Here is a 27,009-nt window from a genome sequence, read left to right as displayed (position 1 = left end):
TTTTATATGATTCCATTGGAAATCCATTTGTAAATTAAATGTGATACAATAATTTTAACGAATCGCACAATGGAATAATAATTATCGGATTTTCACATCCATTTTATTTGAAATTCATTTACGTCTAACATGTGCCGTTAAAATTTAAATTTACAGGCAACATTGCGGAATACATTTCATAAAGTAGGTATTTAAAACCGTCATGTATCGAAACCAACATATAAATCTTATTGATAAATCCATTAAAAACACATGTCGCTGTGACTTTTTGTCAGTTTAACTTGTGAAGTTTTGTTTTGACGTTTGGATTTGGTATCGAATAATCCAGATAGTTATTCAAAATGGCTACACCACGAGAAGACGGCGTCTTATTGAGCGATTGGAAGGATATTTTCTTATCTCCAATGGGTAAGTTATTTTTTTTTTTACTTCATTTGAGTTTCAACTTACATAGATATTCACAACTATAGATCACACCGTAGAAATTGGCACTTATATAATCGTAGGGCAAACAACGAACAGACCATTGGAACTCGGATCAAGTGGCCAACGTTGAACCGGTAATTTCTTTTCTATTAATCATTTGTCAGGAAGTCGGTAGTGAAATCTCTCGAAAGTTGTGATTGCCACTGACCGACGCAATTCATTTTTGCTTTAATTTATAGGATTATAGGATTTATAGGGCAGTCAAAAATCAAGTACGAATTTCTTAAAATAAATATTATTTTTATAATAAATTCTTGTATCCTTTATAAAAAAAATTTGTTTTCATGTACATATCATATGAAAGAAACAGTCCCTTTAGTGAAGTTATTTCTATAGGATAATAACACGAAATGCATGAGTTTTTCCAATGAAATTGTTATTATATGCCAAGATACAAATTATGGCATTTCCAATGGGTCTAATGAATTATTTGTTCGTTAGTTTTTAAAGGATTTTCTCATCTATTTTAAAAGCTTTGTAGTAATGAGAGTCTATCAGACGATCCTATGAAGAATGCATGACACATTTCCGATCACATCGTTTTAATTGGAAGTTCTAATAGTGCAAATTTATAACACTCCCATATAATATGTGTTTAATAAGTAGTTTAGTGTAAGATAAAAATTAGAATTCGTTTAATTATTTCACCTCCTAGTATTCAACCCTAATTAAACGTCTGAAATTAATTATATATTTTGAGATACACCCTGGCCGGGCATGCTCTCCACTTCGCGCCAAAAGAATATATAAAAAAAACAATAGGTGTTAATGCCCGAGATCCCTATGAATTAAGATGAGTCGATCAGAGAGATGAGTGTTTTATTCCACCCGGTCACCAAGCAGAAGCTCTGTCGGTTAAATAAATAATAATAATTTGTAGTTAATACAAGTGTTTACCAGTGAAAAGAAAGCCGCTTGGCCATTCTACCGTCCACTGTATTGTCGTCTCGGCGGATCGCGATCGTATACATCATCGCGAGTGTCCGCGTTCGTTATTCAAGTCTCGCTCGTCAACATGGTCCTTCGAACCGGATGATGGCTCCCAAAGCAAGCCAAGAGCAATGGGTGTATCTCAAAATATATAATTAATTTCAGACGTTTAATTAGGGTTGAATACTAGAAGGTGAAATAATTGAAACGAATTCTAATTTTTATCTTACACTAAACTACTTAATAAACAATATGAACAGGTGAGATTATTTCAGTGTATTTATGTGTTGTTGTGGTAATAAATTTACCGTTAATAAATTTCTGGGTATGTACTCACTTATCACTTCCTCGAAAATAAAGTAATTGATTGACGTACCTTTTACTATAGATGCTCTGCGTATAACGCGAAACTAATTTGTTTGGGTTGTGAATTATATTATACACTTAGTGCTTTCCTGGCCGTACAGTGTGGTGTTCACCAATACAGCGGAGCGAAGCACTTTTGCTTTATATTAAACACTACCCTTTGTGTTGAGAGAATTTCTGTCGAAAGATTACTGTAAATTTTTGGCAAAAAAGACTATTTAATTAATTATATTTGTGCACTTTTATGAAGTAACGTAATATCACTTCTCTCCTATGCTTCACTCACAATTCAAAATAACCGATTTCACTGCAAAAAAGCGGTTTACTTGACCCACGATTTTAACACCGATATGAGATTGTAAGTGTTGCCAAAAATTAGCTGCATTACATACAAACTAAAAATCCGATTACAAAAAAAATATAGGGTTTATGGGGCAACTAGACCTCTCATTTGAGAATAATTTTATGAAAATCGAGTGAGATTGAAAAGTTTCACATACACACACATACACATACACACACAGAAAATGCTCAGCTCGTCGAACTGAGCCGAGTGATATATGAGCCGTTGCGGAACAGAGTGGTCAAAAGATATTTTTTTTCAAAAATGAGTTTTTTACATAATCCGCATCTACTCAAGAAACTGATGTTAGGAGACTAGAAAAATTTAAAAAAAAAAATCGAACTTTAAAGCTGATTTATACCATGTTAAGATTTCGTCCGAAACAGAATGGCCATTCTATTTCGGAACAGAGTGGTCTATGTACATAAATCGAGGTAATACCATCATGTAACATGTGACATGTAATATATTACATGTGATATGTAACTTGTCACTTGTCCTGTAACATGTTACACGTGGTTTGTAACATGTTATACGTAATGTAACACGAAAAATGTAGCATGTCAAATATCATGTAATATGTAACATTTTCTGTTACATGTAATGTTACACGTCACATGTTACATGTGACATGCCATGTACATCATATAACATCCCAAGTAACAATTTATGTTTTATAGTATTCTTGCAGACTCTTTCAAAACTTATTTTGTACTTGTAATCCGCTTTAAAACCTGAAATGTTACTTGGGATGTGACACGAGCCATTTTATACGAGTTAACGTCATTTTTATTTATGTTAATGTACATAGACCACTCTGTTCCGAAACGATACGAGGATTCCAGTAAAATATTTATGAAGTCAGAGTGGTCTATGTACATTGGTATGGTAAATTCACTTATTTCACCAATAAAATGGTAATTTCATATATTCACATGTTAAACCACTTCATAACCTTTATATTAGAGCATTTTGTTTGAACGAATCCGTTGAACAGAATTTTATTCAGAGATTTTTCGAAAATTGCTTCTCCTGACAAATTTGTTCGATGGCACATAGACTAGTGATGGGAAACTTATCGATACTTATCGATAATATCGATAAATGCTTGACATCGATATTATCGTTAATTTTTTGACGTTAACGATAATTATCGATATTATAAGGGTGAGCACAAGTCAGTGCGGCTGGTTACTGGAGGAGACCCAAAAGAAGGAGACCTCACCTACCCTTCCCCAGGAGTTGCTTTTGCCGCTGGGTATTTGTTGCTATTCGACAAGATTTAGCATTGTTGGGGGTGGTGTAAAGGTTCCCCCCGGATGTCACTGAGTTTCTGAGAAATAATGGTAACTAAAAAGGTATTTATAGTTTTTGGTTTCCTATGAACAGATGAATGCGACAACTCAGTACTGGAGAACTTTAAAAAAATATCCAAACTTTTCGGACCATCTCATAAAAAGCAATGACACGAAATTGTAATAAAATGCATTTTCTTTGGCTTGCCAACTCTTATAATATGATGGACATGCATAGCGGCAGTCTATTGGTAATTTTCTGGTAATTGTTTAGTTTAACTTGGAACTGTTTAAGTTTAAAGTATCTGTTACCCAACAAACAATTTTTAGTTCAACTAAAAATCCAAATCAACGAAATTGTTGCGCCAAAAAAAGTATCCTGATTTATACAGGGGGTGGAAAAAATAATTGAGATAAAAAAAATTCTCTCGAATTTTAAATGGCCAGAACTTTACGAAAAATGAATCAATTTTGATAACCAGTTTCATTCCACTGGCAAACAGTATTATATTAGTATTACTTGGGAACTTGGTGTGACCATCCTACACCGAAAATGTTTCGGATTTCAAGAGTGTGTGTCAAAGTGTACATTTTTGCAACGCATAGAACGTTTTAGGCAACTAAATTATCTATCTAAAATACTTCATTTAAAAAAATCTGAGATCACCGATATTTTCTAAAATCATTTTTTGTTTTTAAAATTATATTTTTTTCAGAGTAGGATCTTAAACTCATTTTCTTATATTTTTGAAGTAGGCTGACCAGATTTTCTCGGGATAAAAACGGAACAAACGGGTTCAAAAAACGGTACACATGTTAACATTTATTCTTGAAATTTTTTTCCAACCAAAGCATGCAAACAATTGGGACTGCTTCGATGAACTTACCCCATCCTGAAGAGTGCAATTTTCAGCAATGAGTTCCTGAAATTTGTCACATGATGATCGAAATTTTGACTAACAATTATCATGGCCTCAACTTTCAATCTGACCTTTTTAAATGTTAATCCAGATAAATTTTCAAACGCAAGTTTGCAAAGTTGCTTGGTTTAATAAGACCTACACACCCACAATGTTCGATTGAATTCTGCTAGAGTGCTGCAAGTTCAAAGAAAATTAGTACCCAACAGGGAAAAAACCGCCAAAATCAACACCCATACTTAATAAATTCATACCTCGATGATTCCTTGGCGAATTTTCAACCTTTGGCTACCAATGAACTTGAAAGAAATTCTGATTTATTGACAACATATAAACCTATGTGAAACAGAATGTCAGAAAAAGTTCTACGCGTTGCAAAAATGTACACTTTGGCACACACTCCGGAAATCTGAAACATTTCCAGTGACCCTTGGTCACGTCCAGTTCTCAAGTTATACTAGGAATCTAGGACAGTTTTCCAGTAAAATGAAACCTGTTTTGTCTGAATTGATTCATTTTTCGTGAAGTTTTGGCCATTTAAAAATTGACAGAATTTGTCTGCTTCAATTATTTCCCTTATTACACAACCTTCAAAATGAACTTCGGCTTGAAACTACTCCGTAGAAAGCACTCCCGGCGTAAAACTTAAAGACTTTCCAAAACAAACTGTTTAACTCGTCCGGTAGTTTGAATTATCATTCGCAGTATCGTAAGATTTGTCATTCAAGGCCTTAACACAATGGATACGTTGCGGCTGCGTTTGCGGCAATTTGACAGTTAGCCCATACATTTACTGTCAAATTGACGCCAACGCAACGCAAACGTATCCATTCTGTTTTGGGCCGTTACTATAACCGCAATAACGTTTGCGGTAAAAAAATTGACAAAAAATTCCCGATTTCATGGGTTTCAAAATGGCGTCAACAACAGACATCGTGCGGCACTTTGTGGACGCCGGGTATGCCGGTTCTGGCATCTACAACATTTTGACACTATTGGACAATGATCAGAGCATCGAAAGAAAACCCGGTTCTGGTCGGCCTACGACCCTGAGTGACAAGAAGCTTGCTGATAACCAAAAGGATGCTGAAGAGGAAGACCGAGGGAAAAGTGCCTAAATCGCTGCGTGCACTTGGCCGAGAGGTTGGTGCATGCTCTAAAACAGCGAAAAAGTATCTGGAGAACATGGACATGCATACAAGAAGCTGCAGTCCCGACCACTGGTCTCGGAGCTGCAGGCAATGACGCAGCGACAGCGGTTGAATAAGATGGTCAAGTCGATTTTCCCGGCGAATCGCGACGTGGCAGTGGTGATGGACGACTAGACCTGTCTCACCCTGGATGGCAACGACTAGCAGGGTTCTTCGTATTTTACCTCCCCCACGAAGGAAGTGAGCACCGAGGTAAAGTTTATTTCACAGACCAAGTTCCCCAGGAAGGTGCGGATGTGGCTGACAATCAGCGAGAAAGGGATGTCAAACTTACTCTTCTTTCGCTCCGGGCTGGCCGTGAACGGTGAAATTTATAGTACGAAGTGCCTGACAGACGTTGCGTCGTTCATCAAGAAATACCATAAGCGCGAAGACACGGCCAGATTTGACGTCGGCCAACTACTCGAAGCGATCGTAGAAGGCGATGGAGCGGCTGAATATCGATGTGGTACCGAAGTCGATGAATCCGCCCAATGTCCCCCACCTGCTTCCCATCGAGAATTTCTGGGCAAACTTGAAGCGCAAGATCTATTCCAACAATTTTGTCGCGAAAACGGAGGAGGAATTAATAAAAAAAAAACGAAGAAAGAGCTTAAAAACATGGCTACACGCATGTTTTCGTCCGCCATGGCAAATGTTACGGTTAACTGCCGGAAGGCCGCACGCAAGGACGTAATATTTTTTGCGAGGAAGCTAACATGATAACCTTGCATGGGAAATTCATCCAACTCAATTATCTGTCAACTGTCAATTATCTGTCAATCTGAAATAGTTTTTTTTTCATCATCTGAAAAAAATTTTTTTACCGCAAACGTTAGCTGTCAAATTATCGATATTTATCGATAAAATCGATAAAACCCCCGAAATTATCGATTGTTATCGATGTACGTTTTGGGCGATATTTCCCATCACTAACATAGACCACTCTGTTCCGCAACGGCTCATATGCCATTCGGCCTTTGGAGCACTTTCACACCTTCGGTTTTGCCAGTGATTACTATACCTTACTAGGAGAAAGGAAATAATTATTTTACGTGAGCAATTCCACAAAAAACGGGCAATCAATTCAATCGACCATTTTTGATTTAGTTACACCACAGATAACAGACATTCAAGCTAATTTTGCCTTATGTGTAAAAAGACGCAACGGTTTTTAGCATATCGCAATACGCAGTATGGTGGCGCTAAGAACACTTAGTGGTCTATAGGAAGTATGGCGGAGGTGAAAAGCATATCACCCAATGCCGTACTTGCCAACGTTATGGCCATGGTTCCAAATTCTGTAACATGGACCAAAAATGTCTTAATTGTGGAGACTCTTCTCACAAAAAGGACACATGTCCTGTGAAAGAGAGTAAAAATTTTCACTGTGCGAATTGTAACGGCAACCATATGTCAAATTTTTATCAATGCCCAGTCCGTTTAGCAATTGTTAAGGCAAGGCAAGGTAAACAAAATTCAATTTCTCAATTAAAACCAACTTCAAAACAAAATTCTCCAAGCGTACCAGTGACGCATAGTTTACCTACTCCTTTGCATACCCGTTTAACTTATGCACAGGTTACAGGTAATTCGAACATTATACCGCCTAGTGTTGGTAGTTCGAAAATGACCGTTAATATGGGTAAGCAAAACACGCAAGAAAATAATTGTACACCTATTACTCCAGCTAATATTGCTGCCGAAAATATTTTTTCTAATGTCAACTGCCTGGGGCCTATTACGGCAGGTAAACTTTCTTTTTTGCAACAGGCAATGTTCGATCTTATGAACGCCATGTTGCAGGCAAAATCAATGTTTGAAGCCATTCAAATAGGCACAAATTTTACTATTAAAATTGTTTCTAATTTAAAATTTAGCAATGATTTTAAATAAAACAATTAAAATATTAAATTGGAATGCTCGCTCATTGAAGGCCAATGAGAATGAGCTTTTTAATTTTTTAACAGTAAATAATGTGCATATTGCAATTATTACTGAAACATTTTTGAAACCTAACATAAAATTAAAATATGATCCCAATTACGTGGTTCATAGATATGATGGGATTCAGGGTTCCGGCGGTGGAGTTGCAATTGTTATTCATCGCCGAATCAAACATCGTGCTCTTCCCCATCTTGAGACGAAAGTTATTGAAACTTTGGGAATTGAAGTTCAAACTGAACTTGGGATTTTATTTATTGCCGCAGCATATTTACCATTTCAATGCACACGCGAGCTCAAAAATTATTTTAAAGGTGATTTACAAAAACTCACCAGAAATCGTTCGAAATTTTTCATAATCGGCGATTTTAACGCTAAACATCGTTCATGGAATAATTCTCAAAGTAATTCCAATGGCAAAATTTTATTCAATGATTGTTCTTCAGGATACTATTCTATTTTGTCTCCGAATAGTCCTACATGCTTTTCTTCTGTAAGAAACCCTTCAACAATTGATTTGGTGCTGACAGATCAAAGTCATGTATGTAGTGATTTGATCACACATGCTGACTTTGATTCTGACCATCTTCCAATAACTTTTTCTTTATCACATGAATCAGTTTTAAACCCTATGAGCTCTGTATTTAATTACAACAAGGCTAATTGGGAAAGATACAAAACTCATATTGAGAGAAATTTCAATAACGAGCTTGATTTGCAAAACGAAGTGAATATTGATTCCGCTTTGGAAGCATTAAAATGTGCAATTGTTGATGCCAGGAATTATTCTGTTCCAAAGGCTCAAGTGAAATTTGATTCATCAATAATTGACGAAAATCTTCAACTTCTAATTCGTTTGAAAAATGTCCGCAGACGTCAATATCAACGTTCTCGTGACCCTGTTTTTAAAACTATTTATAAAGATTTACAGAAAGAGATTAAACATAGATTTACTCTTCTGAGAAATCAAAATTTTGAGACTAAAGTTGAAAAATTGAAACCATATTCAAAACCATTTTGGAAGCTGTCGAAGATTCTTAAGAAACCTTCAAAGCCTATTCCAGTTTTAAAAGATGGTGAACGTTTTCTTGTATCCAATGAACAAAAGGCTCAAAGACTTGCTCAGCAGTTTGAGAGTGTTCATAACTCAAATTTGAATTTTGTGAGTCCAATTGAAAATGAAGTCACACGTCAATTTGATTTAATTTCTTCCCAGAATTTTTTACCTGCAGAAATAATTGAAACTAACTTGAATGAGATTAAATCAATTATTAAAAATTTCAAAAATATGAAAGCACCTGGTGACGATGGAATCTTTAATATACTAATCAAACATCTCCCTGAGAGCACAATGGATTTTTTAGTGAAAATTTTCAATTGCTGCTTCAAAATTGCATATTTTCCCAAATTATGGAAAAATGCAAAAATTACTCCCATTTTAAAACCGGATAAGAACCCAGCTGAAGTTTCAAGTTATCGACCAATCAGTTTGCTTTCTTCAATAAGTAAACTGTTTGAGAGAGTTATTCTTAACAGAATGATGTCACACATCAACGAAAATTCAATTTTTGCAAATGAACAGTTTGGATTTCGCCATGGGCATTCCACAACTCATCAATTGCTCAGAGTTACTAATATGATACGAGCTAACAAATCTGAAGGTTATTCCACTGGACCTGCTCTTTTAGACATAGAAAAAGCATTCGACAGTGTTTGACATAAAGGTTTGATTGCGAAATTGCAAACTTTTAATTCTCCAATTTTCCTAATCAAAATTTTAAAAAATTATCTTACTGATCGAACTCTGCAGGTTGTCTATCAGAATTCAAGATCTGATAGATTTCCTGTCAGAGCAGGTGTGCCTCAAGGTTCAGTCTTGGGTCCAGTCCTGTACAACATATTCACTTCAGATCTTCCTGATTTGCCTCCAGGATGCACAAAGTCATTGTTCTGCGATGACACAAGCATTTCCGTAAAAGGAAAAAGTCTTCGTGTCATATGCAGTCGATTGCAGAAAAGTTTAGATATTTTTTCTTCCTACTTGCAAAAGTGGAAAATCTCTCCCAATGCTTCTAAAACTCAAATAATAATTTTTCCGCATAAGCCTAGGGCTTCTTTCCTCAAGCCAAACAATAATCACGTTGTCAAGATGAATGGGGTTATTTTAAGTTGGTCTGACAAGGTTAAGTACTTGGGACTAATTTATGATAAAAAACTTATTTTCAAAGAGCACATTGAGAGTATACAAGCCAAGTGCATCAAATATACGAGATGTTTATATCCTCTCATTAACAGGAATTCTAAACTTTGTTTAAAGAACAAACTTTTGATTTACAAACAAATTTTTAGACCAGCAATGCTTTATGCTGTACCGATCTGGTCAAGTTGCTGTTCAACAAGGAAGAAAACGCACCAAAGGATTCAGAATAAAATTCTGAAAATGATTTTGAAGCGTCCTCCTTGGTTTGGTACACTCGAATTACATAGACTTACTGGTGTTGAACCATTAGAAGCTATGTCAAATAAAATTATTAACAATTTTCGACAAAAATCGTTGCAATCCTCAATTGCTACGATAAGCTCTTTTTATAGCCAATAAGTTAGCAATTAAGTTAGTTGTAAGTTTACTTCCCCTTTTCTGACAAGTAGGTTTAAATCCCTACGAATGATAAGTCCTAATTGCGAAAGCAAACAAATCCTAACAATTAAAATTACAAATTTCTAACAGTGTTGAGAAGTCACCATTTGTGATTGGACACACATACTCATTATTTACTAATATTTATCATAAATACTTAAGCTACTAACAAATCCCCCCTTAAAAAAAAAAAAAAAAAAAAAAAAAACACTTAGTGGTCAATGATTCGATAAAATCTATAGTTTTCCAGTTCTTATCGATACTATTGCAATAAGAAGCGTTGCCGTTTTTAATGTAGAAATTTTGAGCAGTCGTAATTTGTACATAATCGACAATTTTATTCAATCCCAGTTTATATTTGCGATAAATTTGTTTGGTTTAGTGTTAATATAAAAAAAAAATACACAAACCTCACAAAAACAATGTTATATCGTTGCAAAAACAGCGGCTCTACTATTCGTGAGAATTTTCATGCGTCTTTGACTATAATCCAGCGCTGCCATCACTAAAGTGGTTAAATTTGCAAGTTGCAGAAAGATGTCGTTAGCATTCCAAACGAGTAAGAATTTGAAATCTTACACGCGATTTGTGAAGTTTTTTGTTCTAGCTTGAATATCTGTTATCTGTGGTTAAACAAAGAATGTCCCAGTTTTAATATTTTTTTTAAATTGTCATTTTTGTTTTGGCTGAAACATTCCATAGACGTTTCTATAGGCAAAAAATGCCATTTTGTGCTATTTATTTAATTTTTTGGAACACGACTCATTCGAAAAAAATATACACGAAGGTCGCTTTTTACGCGGGTTTCTTTTCATGCGGCTTTTTTACGCGGATTCTGGAATTAACGCGGATTCCGGATTTACGCGTTATTTTTACGCGGATTCCGGAATTTACGCGGTTTTTTACGCGGATTCCGGAATGTACGCGGTTTTTTACGCGGATTCCAGAATTTACGCGGTTTTTTACGCGGCATGTATCTCCCGCTTAAAAAGCGACTTCAGTGTACACTCTAAAAAAAATATTGATTTTTGGACAAAAAGTTAAAAGAGAAATAAAAAATAAATATTATAAAAGGTCATGTTTTTGAAATCTAATTGTTTTTTCATAAAAACTGCAAAAGATTACCTAAACGATGCAACCGGTCCGATCATGGAGAAATAAAAAAAAGTAATGGTTCTTTGAATAAATAATGTTATTTTTATATTTTGTTTGAGGGGCATTTTTTTTTGGAAGGACAAAAATGTTATTCACAACTTTGCCGAAGACACCATGCATCATTCTAACCGTTTTGGCTGCAGATATATTTTAAATTTTCGATAGAGTATTCTATGTGGAATTAAAAATATTTTTACAGTCAAAACGGTAAAACGGCATTTTTTAATAGCTTCTCAAAAACAAGTCGTATTTCAAAAAATTAAACCAATAGCACAAAATGGCATCTTTTGCCTAGAGAAACGTCTATGCAAAGTTCTAGCCAAATCAAAAATGACAATTTAAAAAATGGAAGAGTGAAAAAATTTTCGACACTCCGGATAATCGAGTCCGACCTGTATTTTTGTGAGATAGTGCTCGGAATAATACTTTGTTCTTTTACATTTAAATAATACCAGATGATCGAATAATTCTATGTGCATAAAGAGGACATTGTTGAACTATTTTCTTGCATCTTCCATCCTTTCTGGTGTGTTCTTATAAATTACGAAAATATATCATATCAATGTGCCTAGAATCATTTATTAAAATAAGCTCAATAAATGTTCGAAAGTTATAATATAGAATGATTTTTACATCATTGTATACGCGTTTTATTGAACACAGTCTTATTGTCATGTAACTGAAATGCTTTCATAACGCGCATTGAATTCCATCATAATCTCTGAGAATGATGTGGTCAAAAACTTGATAATCACTTTATTCTACGTTTATATAAATGTAAGCTAGATATTACTGCGGAACAGTGAACCAATCTAAATTAACATTAGAGTGTATTGTCAAATAGAATGCACAAAATCACCCCCGTTTGCTAGTTAACTGCATTGTTCGCCCCTGCATCATATGAATAATAATTTTATGTGCATATTAATATATTTTCTGATCACTACATTTTGCGGTAAACAATTTCCGCTGCAGATTCCTCTGCTGTGGTATCATATTATGCACCACAGTAGTGTTTTACAGTTTTATATAATGCACGGGGCATAGTGCACGCAAATTTTACATCGCTGTCTTGAACCGTTTTATTCGCTCAGCTGCGCTTTATAATGGTAAATCGATAATAAACCGGAAAATATTTTTAGCTCGTTCGATTTCGATCTGTCCCATGACCTAGTGGGACAATTGCAGTCGAGTGAAGACCATTGCCGAAAGCAGTCGCGCTGCCAAAAAGCAACTGATTCTAAGGAACAACAACATCAGGCGCAGCTTCCAGCAGTGTGCAGCATCCAGCCTAGCGTGATAAAATCACCTGCCGCTAAAACAAATGCAACATCACCAAGGATTATGAATTGGAATAAAACTGATGCTGTTAAAGCTTTACTTGTAGAGACAAAAGCTATTGAATTGCTTAAATCACCTCGAGCATTAATACTGCGTTTTCCGGATCCCGAACTTAATAAGGAGATAGTTCAAAGCTATTCGTCTAGCATCGAGAATGTTGTTTTTCATAGACCTTCGGCTCCACGGTAAGCTCTCGTACATTTATTATTGTTAATATTTTTTGCATGCTTATCTCTAGGATATGATTTCATGTGAGATTTTATATTATTTCCTTACTTTCAGCTACTGCATGGTGCATTTAAAACCGGATGCTGACGTTGAAAGGGTTATTCAACAGCTTTCACAGATAACTTTTGGTGTTGGAAAAATATCTGTTGAAAGGAAGACAAAATACGTTCAGCGAAGGCCAACGGTAAGTTTTGTTTTCTACACGGTTTGTGTAGAATGCCATAGCTGGGTGTAAACAATATATATTTTGCAACGAAGTCCTCTGCTATGTGAGAGTGCTATGTTGTGAAAATATATTCAGTTTTGGGAAGTCTGCCAAATAATAAATCTAACTAGCGTTGATAACTATGTAACAGTTTCTCTCGAATGAAAATTACTGAAAACAAAATTACAAAAGGATTGTATGGATGTGCTATATATCTATAAGGATAAATTTTATTTTATCATTCAGGTTTAGCAATATGTAAAATATAGAATTATAATAATTCCCTTTTTTATAAGAGTAATAACACAGTGCAACAACTTTTTGTCTGGCTTCTATGTACGATTTTGTGATGTATTTTGATGCAAAAACAAATTTCCCCGAATTTGTTTTTCGATTTCTCAAAAATTCAAAATGACGTCATTGTTGCCGCCCCCCTTTAAGGTGCAATGAGTTTTAACTCGGGAAAATTTGTTTTTGCATCAAATTACATCACAAAATCATACATAGAAGTCAAGGCAGAAGGAAAAGCAAATTTTTGTTGCACTGTGTAATTTTTTTGCCAGGCATATTAGAAATGAGGCATACCATTTTCATGATAATACTTTCATTTTTAATATGAATGATCGATTTTAGAGCTGTTCGAACTGTTTTAAATGTAAATTAAATATTGTTTCTTGAACACGAAAATGAATGACTTTTCATTGCAAGAGTTCAATGAATACTCGCAGTGGTTCAGTCTCCTAAAAAATGACGCTATAACTCAAAGTTCCCCTGGTTATTACAAGTGTTGTTTTAAATCTGGTACGGATCAGTAGAAGTTTTGTTACAACTTATGCTGTTTTAACCACTTATTTACGTTAATTTATAACCGCTATTGTCGAAACCAGCAGAACCAGTAGAATAACCTCTTGATTGGGATCCATCTTCGTCTCGAATTTTCACCTTTCGTGTTTTCTCAGGTGAAACCAAATGATATTGATCCGCTGACTTTGTTTATCGGGAACTTACCAAATGCAGTCACGGTGTATACTGTGAAGCAAATGTTTCCCACGGCACGCCGGATTGACATTGGCCATGCGCAACGATTGAAACACACTCGGTATGCATTCATCCGTTTTCATAACGTCGATGATGCGATTGCCGCATTCGAAAGCAATATAAACAAAATAATCGATGGCAAAAATATTATCATACGTTTTCGTCGCTGCAATGCTCCGATCGCAATGCCTGAAGACACAAACACGCCTAAGACACCCAAGCGCCAGAAAGGTAGTGGTCAACTGTTTGTTTCTATTGAACAAAAACCACGTTGTGATCGAAATAACCATCAGAGATCGGATATTCACCATTCAGGTAAATATGGTTTTGCATTTGAGATAATATAAATATCAGCATCAGTATCACTGTTTCAGATACATTAAATACTATTAAAACCGAAATTTTGGACGAGGATTGTGCCAAATTTGACTTTGTAATGAAATCACGAATTAAGATTGAACAACAAGAACGATTGGACACCAATGTAGCTCATTATGACGAAGAAGATGACGATGATATCGAAGATTGTAAGTAAAAATACAATTATCATAAGTTGCCATGTGAGCAATATTTCAGGAGTTTTTGGAAGCCAATTCTAACTCTAATTCGAGTGAATTCGCTTCCCAGAGAACCATATTTCCAACCGGAGAAACAGGAAATAGACGCTAGGGGGCCAAATATAGCGAAAACGGAGAGCAGTGAATTGGTTTGCAGTGGATTTGTTTCTCAATTTTCGGTCGTATCGCGAGCAAATCGAGCGGAACCGTTGTGTTGGTGAAAGAGCAGCTTTATCTTTGTTTGCGGATTCCACGATTATTTTGGATATTTTTCGACGTGACTGCTTTATTCGATCTTCTTAGACGCGATGCATCAGTTGTAGGGATACGGTTACGGCGAAATTGATACACAGCTTAGAGATTCACCAGTAGTTCGTGGGGAACATACACGCCGCAGTTTTGCATTGCTTGGTCTTTTGCAAATATGAGATCTAGCATCAGCGCTGCAAACTTTCACTGTCATGAAAGGATTTTCAGTTGAAATTGAAATCTTTGAATTTCAATTTTCAACGAACGAGCTGAGAATGAAAGAGGCTTTCAGCTCCAATCAGTTGACAGTGATAGCAGCATTTTTGTGATTTCGCACACGCTGTGTTGCTTTAGCGATGTTTATGCGGTTAAGAATGTAGATGTTTATATAGTTCATCGACTTCATGCAATGAATTGGCTCAAATCAAATAATTTCGATATTGAATCAGACATCTCATTTCTTTCAATGACCCGACTATCATTGGAAATTGACGCCACTGATGCTGAAGGTCGTTTCAACTTGAGACAGTGAAAATGCGGTTTTTGTCATCTTCGTTTACAGTGTCAAAAATTTGCAACACTATCTAGCATGCGCTTATCATTAATAAAATTGCGCTGATTTGTGTCAACCCATACAGAGTAAAACGAGTACGAAAAAAACCTAAATTAATCCACCTAGCGGTCCGACCCAGCCTTTCTCATTCAATATTTTATTTGTAAAAATAGATTTACATGACCGCTTCAATCTAATAAATGTATATTCACTCTTTAGGTTCTAAAATATTGATGTTGTAATCTTTACATATAAAAATGCAGTCAAGTCTGTCTGTCTGTCTGATCCATATAGGCCCGAAAACTACCTACTACGATCGACGTGAAAATTTGTATGTAGGGGTTTTTGGTGCCGATAAAGGTTCCTATGATAGTTTGAGACCCCTCCCTCTTCTGGAAGGGAGGAGTCCCATACAAATGAAACATAAATTTCTGCACAACTCAAGAACAAACCAAGCAAATGAAACCGAATTTGGCATGTGAATGTTTTAAAAGGTAACTGATATGTCCATAATAGTTGGATGAAACACAAATTTGTGAACATCTCGAGAACTAATCAACCAAATGGAACAAAATTTGGCAGGTAAATGTTTTTAGTGGTAACAAATATATACATAATGGTTTGACACCCGACTCCCTCTTCTATAAGGGAGGGATCCCATGAAAATGAAACACAAATTTCGCACAGCTCAAAAACCAATCAAGAAAATACAACCAAATTTGGTATGTGCATGTTTTTAGAGGTTACAAATATGTCCATAATGGTTTGACGCTCCTCCCTCTTCTGGAAGTACATGTTTCTTCACAAATTTCTGCACATCTCGCGAACTAATCAACTAAATGGAACCATATTGGCAGGTGAATGTTTTTAGTGGTAACAGATATGTTCCATAATAGACCTCAGACAACATTTTGGATTGTAAGATGGCAACTTCCGGTTTCTGGAAAACAGCCAAAAATGGCATATTTCCACCCAATATAATAATATCCCGATCTAGAAAAATACACAGGAGCTAAAATCGACCACAGATAGCATTTTAAATTCTAAGATGGCGACTTCCGGTTTCTGAAAACAGCAGAAAATGACCAAATACCACCCAATATGAGTTTTTCTATAACCAGTATGCCGTTCAAAATCCAGAAATTGTCTCCAAATGCCATTATGAAATCCAAAATGGCGCCTTCCGTTGTCGGAAAAACAGCGGCAAATGACCAAATACCACCCAATATGGGTATTTCCGGAACCGTAATGATGCACTGGAGCCACAAATCGACTTCAGACAATATTTTGAATTGTAAGATAGCAACTTCCGGTTTCTGGAAAACAGCTTGAAATGGACGATTCCCATTAAATATTAGTATTTCTGGAACCAAAAAGATGCACAGAAGCTAAATATTGATCACAGACACAATCTTGAATTTTAAGATGGTGACTTCCGGTGTCTGGCAAACAGCCGGAAATGACCAAATACCATTCATTATGAATGTTTTCGGAACCAGAATTATGCCCAGATGACAGAAATTGATTTCACAGGCAATTTTAAAGTCCAAAATGACGACTTTCGGCTTCTGAAAAACAGTCCAAAGTGACAAAATATCACCCAATATGAGTTTTTCTTTAACCAGTATCCTAAATACAATTTTGAAATCCAAGATGGCGACTACCGGTTTGTGAAAAACAGCCTAAAATAAACAAATACTATCCAATATGAGTATCTCTGGAACCAGAATGATGCAAGGAGCTAACAATTGACCTCAGGCACCATTTTGAATTGCTAAATGGCAACTTATAGGCAACAGTCGGGAATGACCGAATAACTCTATATGGATATTTCCGTAAACGTGATGATGCATAGAAACCAAACATTGACCCTGGACACCATTTTGAATTTAAAGACGACCACTTTTAGTTTCTGGAAAATAACCAAAAATACCTCCCAATATGGGTATTTCCGGTGTCAGACTGATGCCAGAAAGTCTGCTGATAATGACAGAATACCACCCAATATTAATATATTCAGAATTAAGGCGATGTACAGAAGCCAAAAGTTGAGGATATTGTCATTTCGATTAAACCAATCATTTCAAACGATTTGTCTTTTGACTTTGATCATATCCTATGACCGATTCGTCGTGCATTTGCAGACTTTAAACACATTGCAAGGAATCAATGAATTTGGAACGTTCAAATAGTACGATACCACATTTAAATTATGTTGAGGCCACATATATCGATCAAAGCAGGTATAATTTCAAATAGCCTTTGAATTTCTCTTCTTTCCATAACTTTTGAGCCACATATCAAATTGTTATGAAGTTTGTTATTTGTAAGTTTGAGAGATGACTCGTTCGTGTGACACTAGTTATGTTCAAATAAGTCATGTAATCTTTGAGATAATAGACTTTCGTTGTTTTATTAACAATTTAATACATAACGGCTGCTTAAGTTCGATTATAATCAAATGAAATGGGAACGTGTAGGGCAGCCAAACTTTGAAACCACGTGTTCAACCATAATTCATCAGTTAACCCTTAACTAGCCCGCTCATCTGATAATAATAATCAAATCGGTTGTGTAGTTTCTGAGATAATGAAGTTTCGTGATTTTCACTAGTCGGTACATTGTAACGCGGACGATCGTCACGCGTTCGGTGATTCTCGTTCTGAAGGAACTCAAACGGTTGACTTCAATGCGCCATCCCCGGAGGGGATCAACCGTCGTGTTGTATTTGCCCGGCAAGAGATCTCCTTTCAGGGCGGATTCAGTAAAAGAACCCGAGCTGTGAATCGCGGAAGGTATGGCCAACAATAACCAACTTAAACGGCTATCTGAAAACTCAACGCCAGTGGCAAAAACGCAGAAGAGGTCTTCGAAACAACCCGTCGCTCGGCCAGTTAGCAAAAATCCACCACCCACTACTTTATCATCACGGGAAACAGACTCCAATCAAACTAACCGTTTCGGTCGGTAAGGTGGGTGGAGGGGATTGAGATTCCCAAGCAATCCTTACTTGGAGCAAAAAAGAAGAAAACGAACGAACCGCAACTGGACAAGCGACGTGAAGTTTCTAACAGACCGAACCAATCAATAGGGGTAGCTTCTCATATTCGCCAAAATGATCTCAACTGATTTGTGGGTTTACATTATCGGTAACGTCGGTACATAGTGCACTGGTTTATTTGTAGCTAAATTACACGCATCTTTATCTTCGGCCTTTGCCGACCTCTCCTCCAATCTACATACTGTCTCATCTCTCACTTCTTTCCCCCTCTCTCTATCTACTGACCTATCGTGTGCGGTTTTAGTTCTATCGATTTCTAATCGGGCCTCTTCGAACGGGTTATTTCCTTATATCATCTTCTATTACACTTTACATGCGCATGTTATTAAAAAGGGTTTGAGTACTCACTGACCGTAGATTTTTGTAGTGCTCGGGAGCATACCTCGATGAAACAATGGTGGCGGTGCGACGAAACGATGGCGTCGCTGGTGGTTGCGATGACGCCGACGAGGGACGTGGTAAATTTCGTTCCTGTCGATATGTTGAAAACGCTTGAAGAATCGACGGCGTTCGGACTGAACCGTGGATGACCGTTAGCCAATTCTAAGCCGTGGCGGGCAAAGCGATCCTGGTTTCGCTAGAAGTGGTTGACAAAGCAGCACGTTCCACGTGCATCGATAGAACCGTTTCCTATGGTTCACTTAACGGTGGTGGGAATTGTTCGCTAATAGACAAAAATCCGTTTGAACGGCTTCTATTCTCAGGCCTTTCACGCACACGATACCGCACAAATTATCCTAGGCACTAAATTCTGTCTCCTAATTATTTTATATCACTCGACAACGCGCGGATCCAACACTCCACTTACATTCGCGAACCAGGTTAAATAAAGCTCGACGCTGCGAGAATCCCTCAGTTAAATAGTGAGCAATCTTCGGGAAATTTGAACCGGAAGTACGTTATCTAGCCGAAACAGGACAACGACCTTTCCAAACGACAGGTTCTCCCAAAATCCAATTCGTTGTTAATCCGGACTGGCATCTCTTTTTCGTTCAAGCCGTTTAAATTAAGCCATCTCAGATTCTGCCGACTACTAAGAATTCCCCTACTAAGAGAGATCTTGCCCGACGGAGAGAATACCGTGGAAAGACGGAATAAAGATTAACCGAGTGTCCTCTGGTTAAGTGTTCACGCAGCAGGGACTTTCATAGAAGCTATGCGAACCGCAGCAGAGAGCCGCATAAGCTTTGTACGTTCGCTCGAAAAGGTGCGTGTCTGAGATATTTGCATACTTGCGTCTTGTGCCATTCTTATCTAGATATTCGATTTGAAGTTGGTGTAATAATTATCACCACAATAGTGAACCAGAATACAACGAAGATTTTGGTGAACAATACGGATAACAATCATACTATAATAATAATTCCTAACATTGAAATAACTCTAATCATGCATTTGTACAATATCTATATAAGTCAAAATGTGACCATGTTACAACATTACAAATGAAGTTACAGTTCGATAACAGTAAAATTCAATAGGGTCTTCTGAGGCAGCTAGACCATTCATTTGACACTAATTTTGTGCAAATCGGGTCGGCCATTTCTGAGATAAGTGAGTGAGTCCAAGTAGTCTTCGGAATATGTTCCTTTGCATAGCTGGATTTCACATTTTTAAACATAACAGGCAAAGTAATAGTCCGATTGCAAAACAAATCAATAGGGTCTTATGGGGCAATTAGACCTTCCATTTGACACTGATTTTATGAAAATCGGTTCAGCCATCTCTGAGAAACATGAGTGAGATTAAACAGTCTTCAGAACACGTTTCTTTTCATAACTTTTGAACCACAAGTTCAATCTATATGAAATTCAAAACTTAAGGGTGTTCTAGGTAGCCCGTTCTTTTGAAACCAATTTTGTTCAAATCGGTTGTGTAGTTTCTGAGATATTGATGTTTCATGATTTTCACATTTTTAAACATAACCTCTAAACTGAAAATCCGATTACAATAAAATTCAATAGGGTCTTATGGGGCAACTAGACCTTTCATTTGCAATTAATTTCATGAAAATCGGTCCAGCCATCTCTGAGAAAAGTGAGTGAGAATAAAAATCTGCACATACACACACACACAAACACACATACACACACACACATACAGAAAATGCTCAGCTCGTCGAGCTGAGTCGAGTGATATATGCCATTCGGCCCTTTGGAGCACTTTTATACTTTCGGTTTTGCAAGTGATTGCTATACCTTTCTATGAGAAAGGCAAAAACAGCAGCAGGTAGCCCCACAATTTAAAATAAACCATCGTTAAATCAGACTGATCGTAGGTACTCCATGAACTAATTTTTTTGCCCTATGACCTACATTTTAAGTTATAAAGTAGGCAATTTATGTGATTTTTTCGAGGATGCTAATAATGAACATGGGCTGAGGATGTGATATGGACTTATAAAAAATTTCCCTTGTCCAGACGGGACACAAACCCGCAATGTCCGATGTCTCCGGTATGGTGTTTTGACCAATCAAACTACTGGGAGAGGTAGTTTCTTCAAGACCAATATCCATCACCCTTCTCTATTGCTCTATGCTCCACACACGCCTCGATCAACCACACAGACTGCCTTTTGGAAGTTATTTTTGTACCTGAACGATTGTCTGCTCTCACACTTGTATAGCGACTTACTATATCTGTTGGGAAGGGAAGACTAGGTGATTCAGGCTCCTGCAGACCTTCTACAGAAACGCATCTAACGGAAGAGCTTCGTTAAGCTGGGATTACTTCATGAACTAAATACATTTTTAGTTCTATTACTTACATTTTAAGTTATAAAGTAGGCAATGATTATGTAAATTTTTTCAAGTCTATATCACATCATTTCATTATTGGCATCTTCGAAAAATCACATGCATTGCCTACTTTATAACTTAAAATGATCGTAGGTAGTTACCGAAAAATAATTTTCGTTCAGAAAAATCAATACGGCACCAAAACGGCTATCAGGATACCGTCGTCGTGCATATTTTGACTATTCAATTGAGATCAGAGATGCCAGATGTTTTTGAAAAATGTCTGCAACTGCTCGAAAAACTGGAAAAATCTGCTTGAAATTTTAAAAAAATCTATCCGTGATTCTAAAAAATTTCGCTCACGCAGGTAAAATTCTGCGAAAATCTGCACACATTTTGAGAAAGTCTGCGCAAATATAAGGAAACTCTAACTAAAATCTGCGGAAACAATTGAACATCTGCAAATATCTGCGAATCAATAAAAATCTGCAAACGGACTCTAAAAATCTGCGTTTTGCAGACAAATCTGCACATCTGGTTTCGCTTACTGAGATTGATCCTTCCAGAACACAGAGTAGCGATTTACAAAAAAGTGTGTTGAGAGGAAACGATCGTCGAGCTTTGTTTCAGTAAGATTAAAATTACTCTTAGAAACTGCTAAGAAGAATGCACTAATTTTGTTGTGCAAGCCACGCACAGTTGTAGTAAATGCGCATCACTGTAACGTTAGTGGTCTAAACTCGAAAAATCGTGATCGTTTTAGATTTGACTGTGAAATCTAGATAAACATTTCAAAAGGTCCTATCTGCTTTCATAACTTTTTCGGAGCCTCTTTTCATTTTGGTAATGGTTCAGCTTTAGTAACTCTTCCAAGTGTGATTTTCATTCAGAAAGCTAGAGTGATCCTCCGCTATCAACTTGTGCAACTAACGTGTCGTAAAAGGTGTTTAATAAGTTGTGGTGATTGAATGAAAGTGATCGATCAAAAAATCGATCAAAGCAGATAGGATCTTCTGAAATGTTTCTCTAGAAATATTGATTTTATGTACCCAGTGTCTTCAGCAAGTTTATTCCATATAACAAGGCCTTGCTTTTGGCGTTTTCGGTTTTTTCAGCAAAAAACTAGAAATATCTTTACAACAAATAAAAATATCAAACCAATATATTCTACAAAAATGCGAGGCTTAGCAGAATTAACAAAATCTTAGAACATCTTGAATTGTTTCGCCAATACCCGAAATGTTATGGACAAAAAACTAATTTTGAGGAGTGTTCCTCATTAAACTCTATTTCGTCATATCAGACGTACAGATAGAAGATTACAGTGTTCAGCAATTCTTTTTCCTATAGATTTTCCTACAACTTTGCTGAAGAAAGCAATCTGGTATTTTGAAAATTATAAAAAATAGTTTTTATATCTAACTACCCCCTACCCCCTAAAATCGAAAACTCCAAAAGAAAGGCCTTGTTATATGGAATAAACTTGCTGAAGACACTGGGTACATAAAATTAATATTTTACAGTCAAAACTAAAAAGATCACGATTTTTCGAGTTAAGACCACTGTGCCCAGGCAGGAGAGCATAAGAAAATAATAACTCATCAATAACATATTTAGCTATGAGGACTTATCGTGTTATTCGAAGGATATTCACGTTTCAAACATGCATATGAAAACATCATAAAACTTTGATATCATATCTCGCTATGCCTTCAATAAGATACTTGAGTTGATTTTAAAATATCTTATTTAAAGTAAGTTTTTATGTGAAATTTGTTCGTTATTGATTATTTATAATATATTTAGTTATGCATTCAGTGTTCAATAAGTTGAAAACATTTGAATCGGTCATTTTCGTGAATTTTAATGCAACTTATTGGTTTGTTATTGAAATATCAAGCTTTGTTATTAATATAGTCATGGAGGAACAATATTTTTGTATTATTTTTTGTTATTTTACCAACTATGTAAACCATATTAAGATCAAAATGAGGTGTACTTCCAATATCTGGTTGTGATATTATAATGATATTTTTTCCTGCTCGGGGAGGTACCGAAAGGTCAGATGATGATGTTATACCAGAGTTGCCAATAAAATTTTCGATTTATCTGGAAAAAGGCTGAAAAAAAAACTGGAAAAAACTGGATTCCAAATAAATTCAAAATAAGCAAAAAAAATGATTGTGAGAGTGCTTTTCTGTTATGGGGACTGAATCCAGTGACAGTTTTTTATACAGATAACTCTTCGCAAAAAATGCTCATTTTAATCAGAACTGTTTCGTTTCGGGCTTACATTTTGTTAAAATTATGGGCTGAAAACTTTCTTCTAACAGCAGCAAAATTTAAAATTACGCAATCAATCTATCTCAAAATTAGAAAAATAGAGCAACATTTTCTTTCGTTACATTAGTGAAGTTTAAATTTCAATTATTTCTGACTTCGCTATCTTTTGGTATCTAATTCTTCTAACAATTTTTAACTGCTACGCAACAGAAAATAAATGGAATTTTTTTTTTCATGGTCTGGTAAAGTCTATTTGTTTGGTTTTATCTCAACCATGTCATGCAGTCTTTAATTTGACCGTGTTTCGTGCGAGAATACTGAAAATGCTGTTAAGAATTGTCAAAATAATTTATCAATCTACAAAATTACCGTTATAAAAATATTTCCGAAAATCAATCGGAGCTTCAGTGAATAAAAAACAGGATAAAACTGGCAAATATCTGAGAAAACTGGAAGATTTTGGGAATAAACTGTTTGACTGGATCATTTGAAAAAAAACTGGAGGAGTCCAGTTTAAACTGGAACATTGACAACCCTGGTTATACATATCAGATGATGTAGGCTAAAGACCCCGTCAACATTTTAGAACATTTGTGTCCTTTTCACTGAAATTGCTTTAGGCCATGGGTTTCCAAATCATGCTCCGTAGAACACTTGATGCTCTACGAAGCAGTTGCAAGTGCTCCGCGACGTTTCTGATAAAAATAAAAACCAGCCGCAAAAAAAAAAAACAGATTCGGCCAGTTTTTCTCGTCTTTGACTCGGCAGAAACTTTTTTTTTAGCACCTTCGCCATTAGGGTATTGTCATGTGTGTATCCGGATATCTCTTCGTGCAAAATATGTAAAACCGTTATCTATACAACCTTTCTGTTGGCCGCGGAGAAATTCACCAACCTGTGGCCATCCTCACTACTGGTAGCAAAGAATCTGTGTATACCAATTATTGGACGGCAAAACTATTCCTGTCTAACCTGTGCACCACCAGGACTCAAGGTGAAGATCTTTATATCATGTTTTGGGCACTCTTAATATGTTTTTTTCGAGAACTTCATAGAACTCCTCCTTCACGTCATCAGGTTTGCCGTTTTTCGGTGTAAGCTGCTCTTGATGCTCAACACACGGTTCACGAAACGGTCACTAACCGGCCTTCACCTAATGACCCGCTTGATCTGTTTTCATCGTATGACGAAATCGACACTTCGTCCACTTTTGTCGCAGCCACTGTAGTAGATGTGGTGTTTGAAAGTCGTTTTCGCGATGGGCTTGTCTTCGGCGTTCACATTTCCACCTTTACATTTTGCATTTCTAAGATGCCCACGCGTGCCGGTTCGAGTTGAGTTCCGATGCTCCAAGTATCGAGTTTTCTAAAATGGTTCCTTCTCGTTCACCAGGATCGATGCCGATTGTTTCGATTTGAATTTACTTCTGAATTATTCGTAGTAGGATGCTTTCAGCATATTGCCATACCAGGGCTGCAGCCTTCGATATATGTAGCTGGTGGTACATCGCATTCCATAGGTCAGTCGTTCGCTCCGAATAAGACGCAGTTATACGCCACCCAACATGGGAAAACAGACGAAAAATAGATCAAAATTTGATAACCTACATGCATTTTGAATCCATTTACTCATTGTTTACAAAATGCAGATACTCCGCTAAATATTTTGGCTTAAAATAGTGCTTCGCCGAGCAAAAGGTCTGGGAACTCCAACGTCAATGCCCTTAGTTACGACGAATGAAAATTTTGCAAGAAATTGACTGCAAACAATGCTGCCATTGTCATTGCTGACTCTAAATTTCATGGCAATTTCAGTTATAAATTTCATACCTACTTTAACAGCGTCAATCGTCGAGTTACATTTTAACGAGGCTGCAGCATGGACTGTTGTAAGTAGTTTGTCTTCTCTGAAGTGAGACTACCTAAACCATACCCAACTTCTTTGCATCGTACCACACCCAACTTCTCAAAAAAAAACATGTTGCTATACTTTTCATAGACTGCTTGACTGGATTTTATTCAGTTTTATCTCCAATGATCCAATGACGATTGACGAGCAGGCGAAGTGTTCGTATTATACGCCTTAGCTTCAATCCGCTCCTGGGTCTAAAATGTCAAATTTTAATTTTCCTCTTTAGCTTGAGCTTGACGACCGCACTTCTCATAGTTGCTCCTTCGTGATCGATCTGAGCTACTGAAGTTGCACAAGGAGTCACGTATATGGCTACTTGGGACTAGTTTGCCATCTTCAGTGTACAGTTGAACCTGTTTTTGTGCAAAATTTATTTTGTGCGACTTTTTTATGCGATTATTTTTTTTTTGTGCGACTGTTTTTGTGCAAATTTTTTTTGTGCGGTATATGAAAAAAGACCACTTCCGACAACCTTTTTCAGCCATTTAGTTTTTCCGATTCTTGGAATGGATTCCAACGCATTACAGAAGTGTTGCGTCCGAAAATTACTATTTGAGCCAGTCTTACGTAGGAGAAGTCACGAATTGCTTGTCTACGAAAGAAAGCAGTTGAAAGGATTAGTATGTTTAAAAAAGTTTCGTTTACCAATCTGATGTTTTAAAATTGTTCTCATAGGTATTCTAAATCAGAATCAACAACTTTCGAGTTAGTTTTGTCTGAAATTTTTTTTTTATGCGGTCCCTATCCACCGCATAAAAAAAGTTTTTTTTTCAATAATGCTGTGGAAATATTATTTTGTAGCTGCACGTGAAGTTTCAAATGACTTTTATGCGATTTTTTTGTGCGGTCCCTATCCCTCGCACAAAAACAGGTTTGACTGTACAACAATTCAGTAACTACCGCTCTGTATAGATCGATAACGGCGTCGGCCGTGTCCTTACGATCGTTAGGGTAAGGAAGGATGTTGTAAGGAAGGAGATGTAATAGTCGTTGTAGTCGGAGACCGAGTTTACATCTGCATCTCCACGACAGTGACGGGAAGGAAGGGTTGTGTCACCGTGGTAAGTGACTGAATCGGACAGTGTTTCGCGCGAAGTAAACTTATTGCGAAGAGTATTCTTTGTCAGATTCCGCGGACCTACACGGGCAGCACGTGCGAATACACTTAACCACCGGAAGCATCCAAGTCACGATATTTGTTTGTTACTATTTTCGAGTACCGTCGAGAAAGTAATTCGGCAGGCGCGAATTGTGATAGGGATACGTGGCCAAACAATCAGACCGAGCTTATTTACCGCCGCGAATGCCGGGGAAAGGAAGGTTTGTGATTTTATGTCACCGTAGTAATTGATGGAATCGAATAATGTTGCGCGCGGGTTCGCCTATTACGAAAACGAACGATGAGTATCTTTCTTGCCAAACACTGCGATCCTCTGCTTACAATGCGCGCGAAAAAGCATCTACCACTCGTAGCAACCAGCTGTTTCTCTGTTACCAAAACCCGAACACCAATACTTTTTCGATTTAGTTGAATATAATGTAAATATAACATAATATAAATATAATAAAAAAAATCCA

At 36.6% G+C, this 27,009-nt stretch overlaps 1 protein-coding gene across 3 annotated transcripts in view; it reads left to right on the top strand.

Moving 5' to 3' along the window:
• Window positions 1-27,009, top strand: part of LOC129724379 (uncharacterized) — a 40,291-nt gene that overhangs the window by 12,247 nt on the left and 1,035 nt on the right. For 2 of the 3 annotated variants that reach the window (XM_055679247.1, XM_055679248.1), the window contains exons 2-5: window positions 12,410-12,793; window positions 12,891-13,020; window positions 14,001-14,394; window positions 14,454-14,606. In XM_055679247.1, the coding sequence (XP_055535222.1) occupies window positions 12,410-12,793; window positions 12,891-13,020; window positions 14,001-14,394; window positions 14,454-14,606 (1,061 nt within the window). Of the gene's footprint in view, window positions 1-12,409; window positions 12,794-12,890; window positions 13,021-14,000; window positions 14,395-14,453; window positions 14,607-14,706; window positions 27,004-27,009 lie in introns of those variants that run through there. The other variant, XM_055679249.1, reaches the window with a different exon arrangement.

Source organism: Wyeomyia smithii, chromosome 2, assembly GCF_029784165.1.
Source record: "Wyeomyia smithii strain HCP4-BCI-WySm-NY-G18 chromosome 2, ASM2978416v1, whole genome shotgun sequence".
NCBI classification, from domain to species: domain Eukaryota; kingdom Metazoa; phylum Arthropoda; class Insecta; order Diptera; family Culicidae; genus Wyeomyia; species Wyeomyia smithii.
This window is presented reverse-complemented; position numbering and strand designations above follow the sequence as displayed.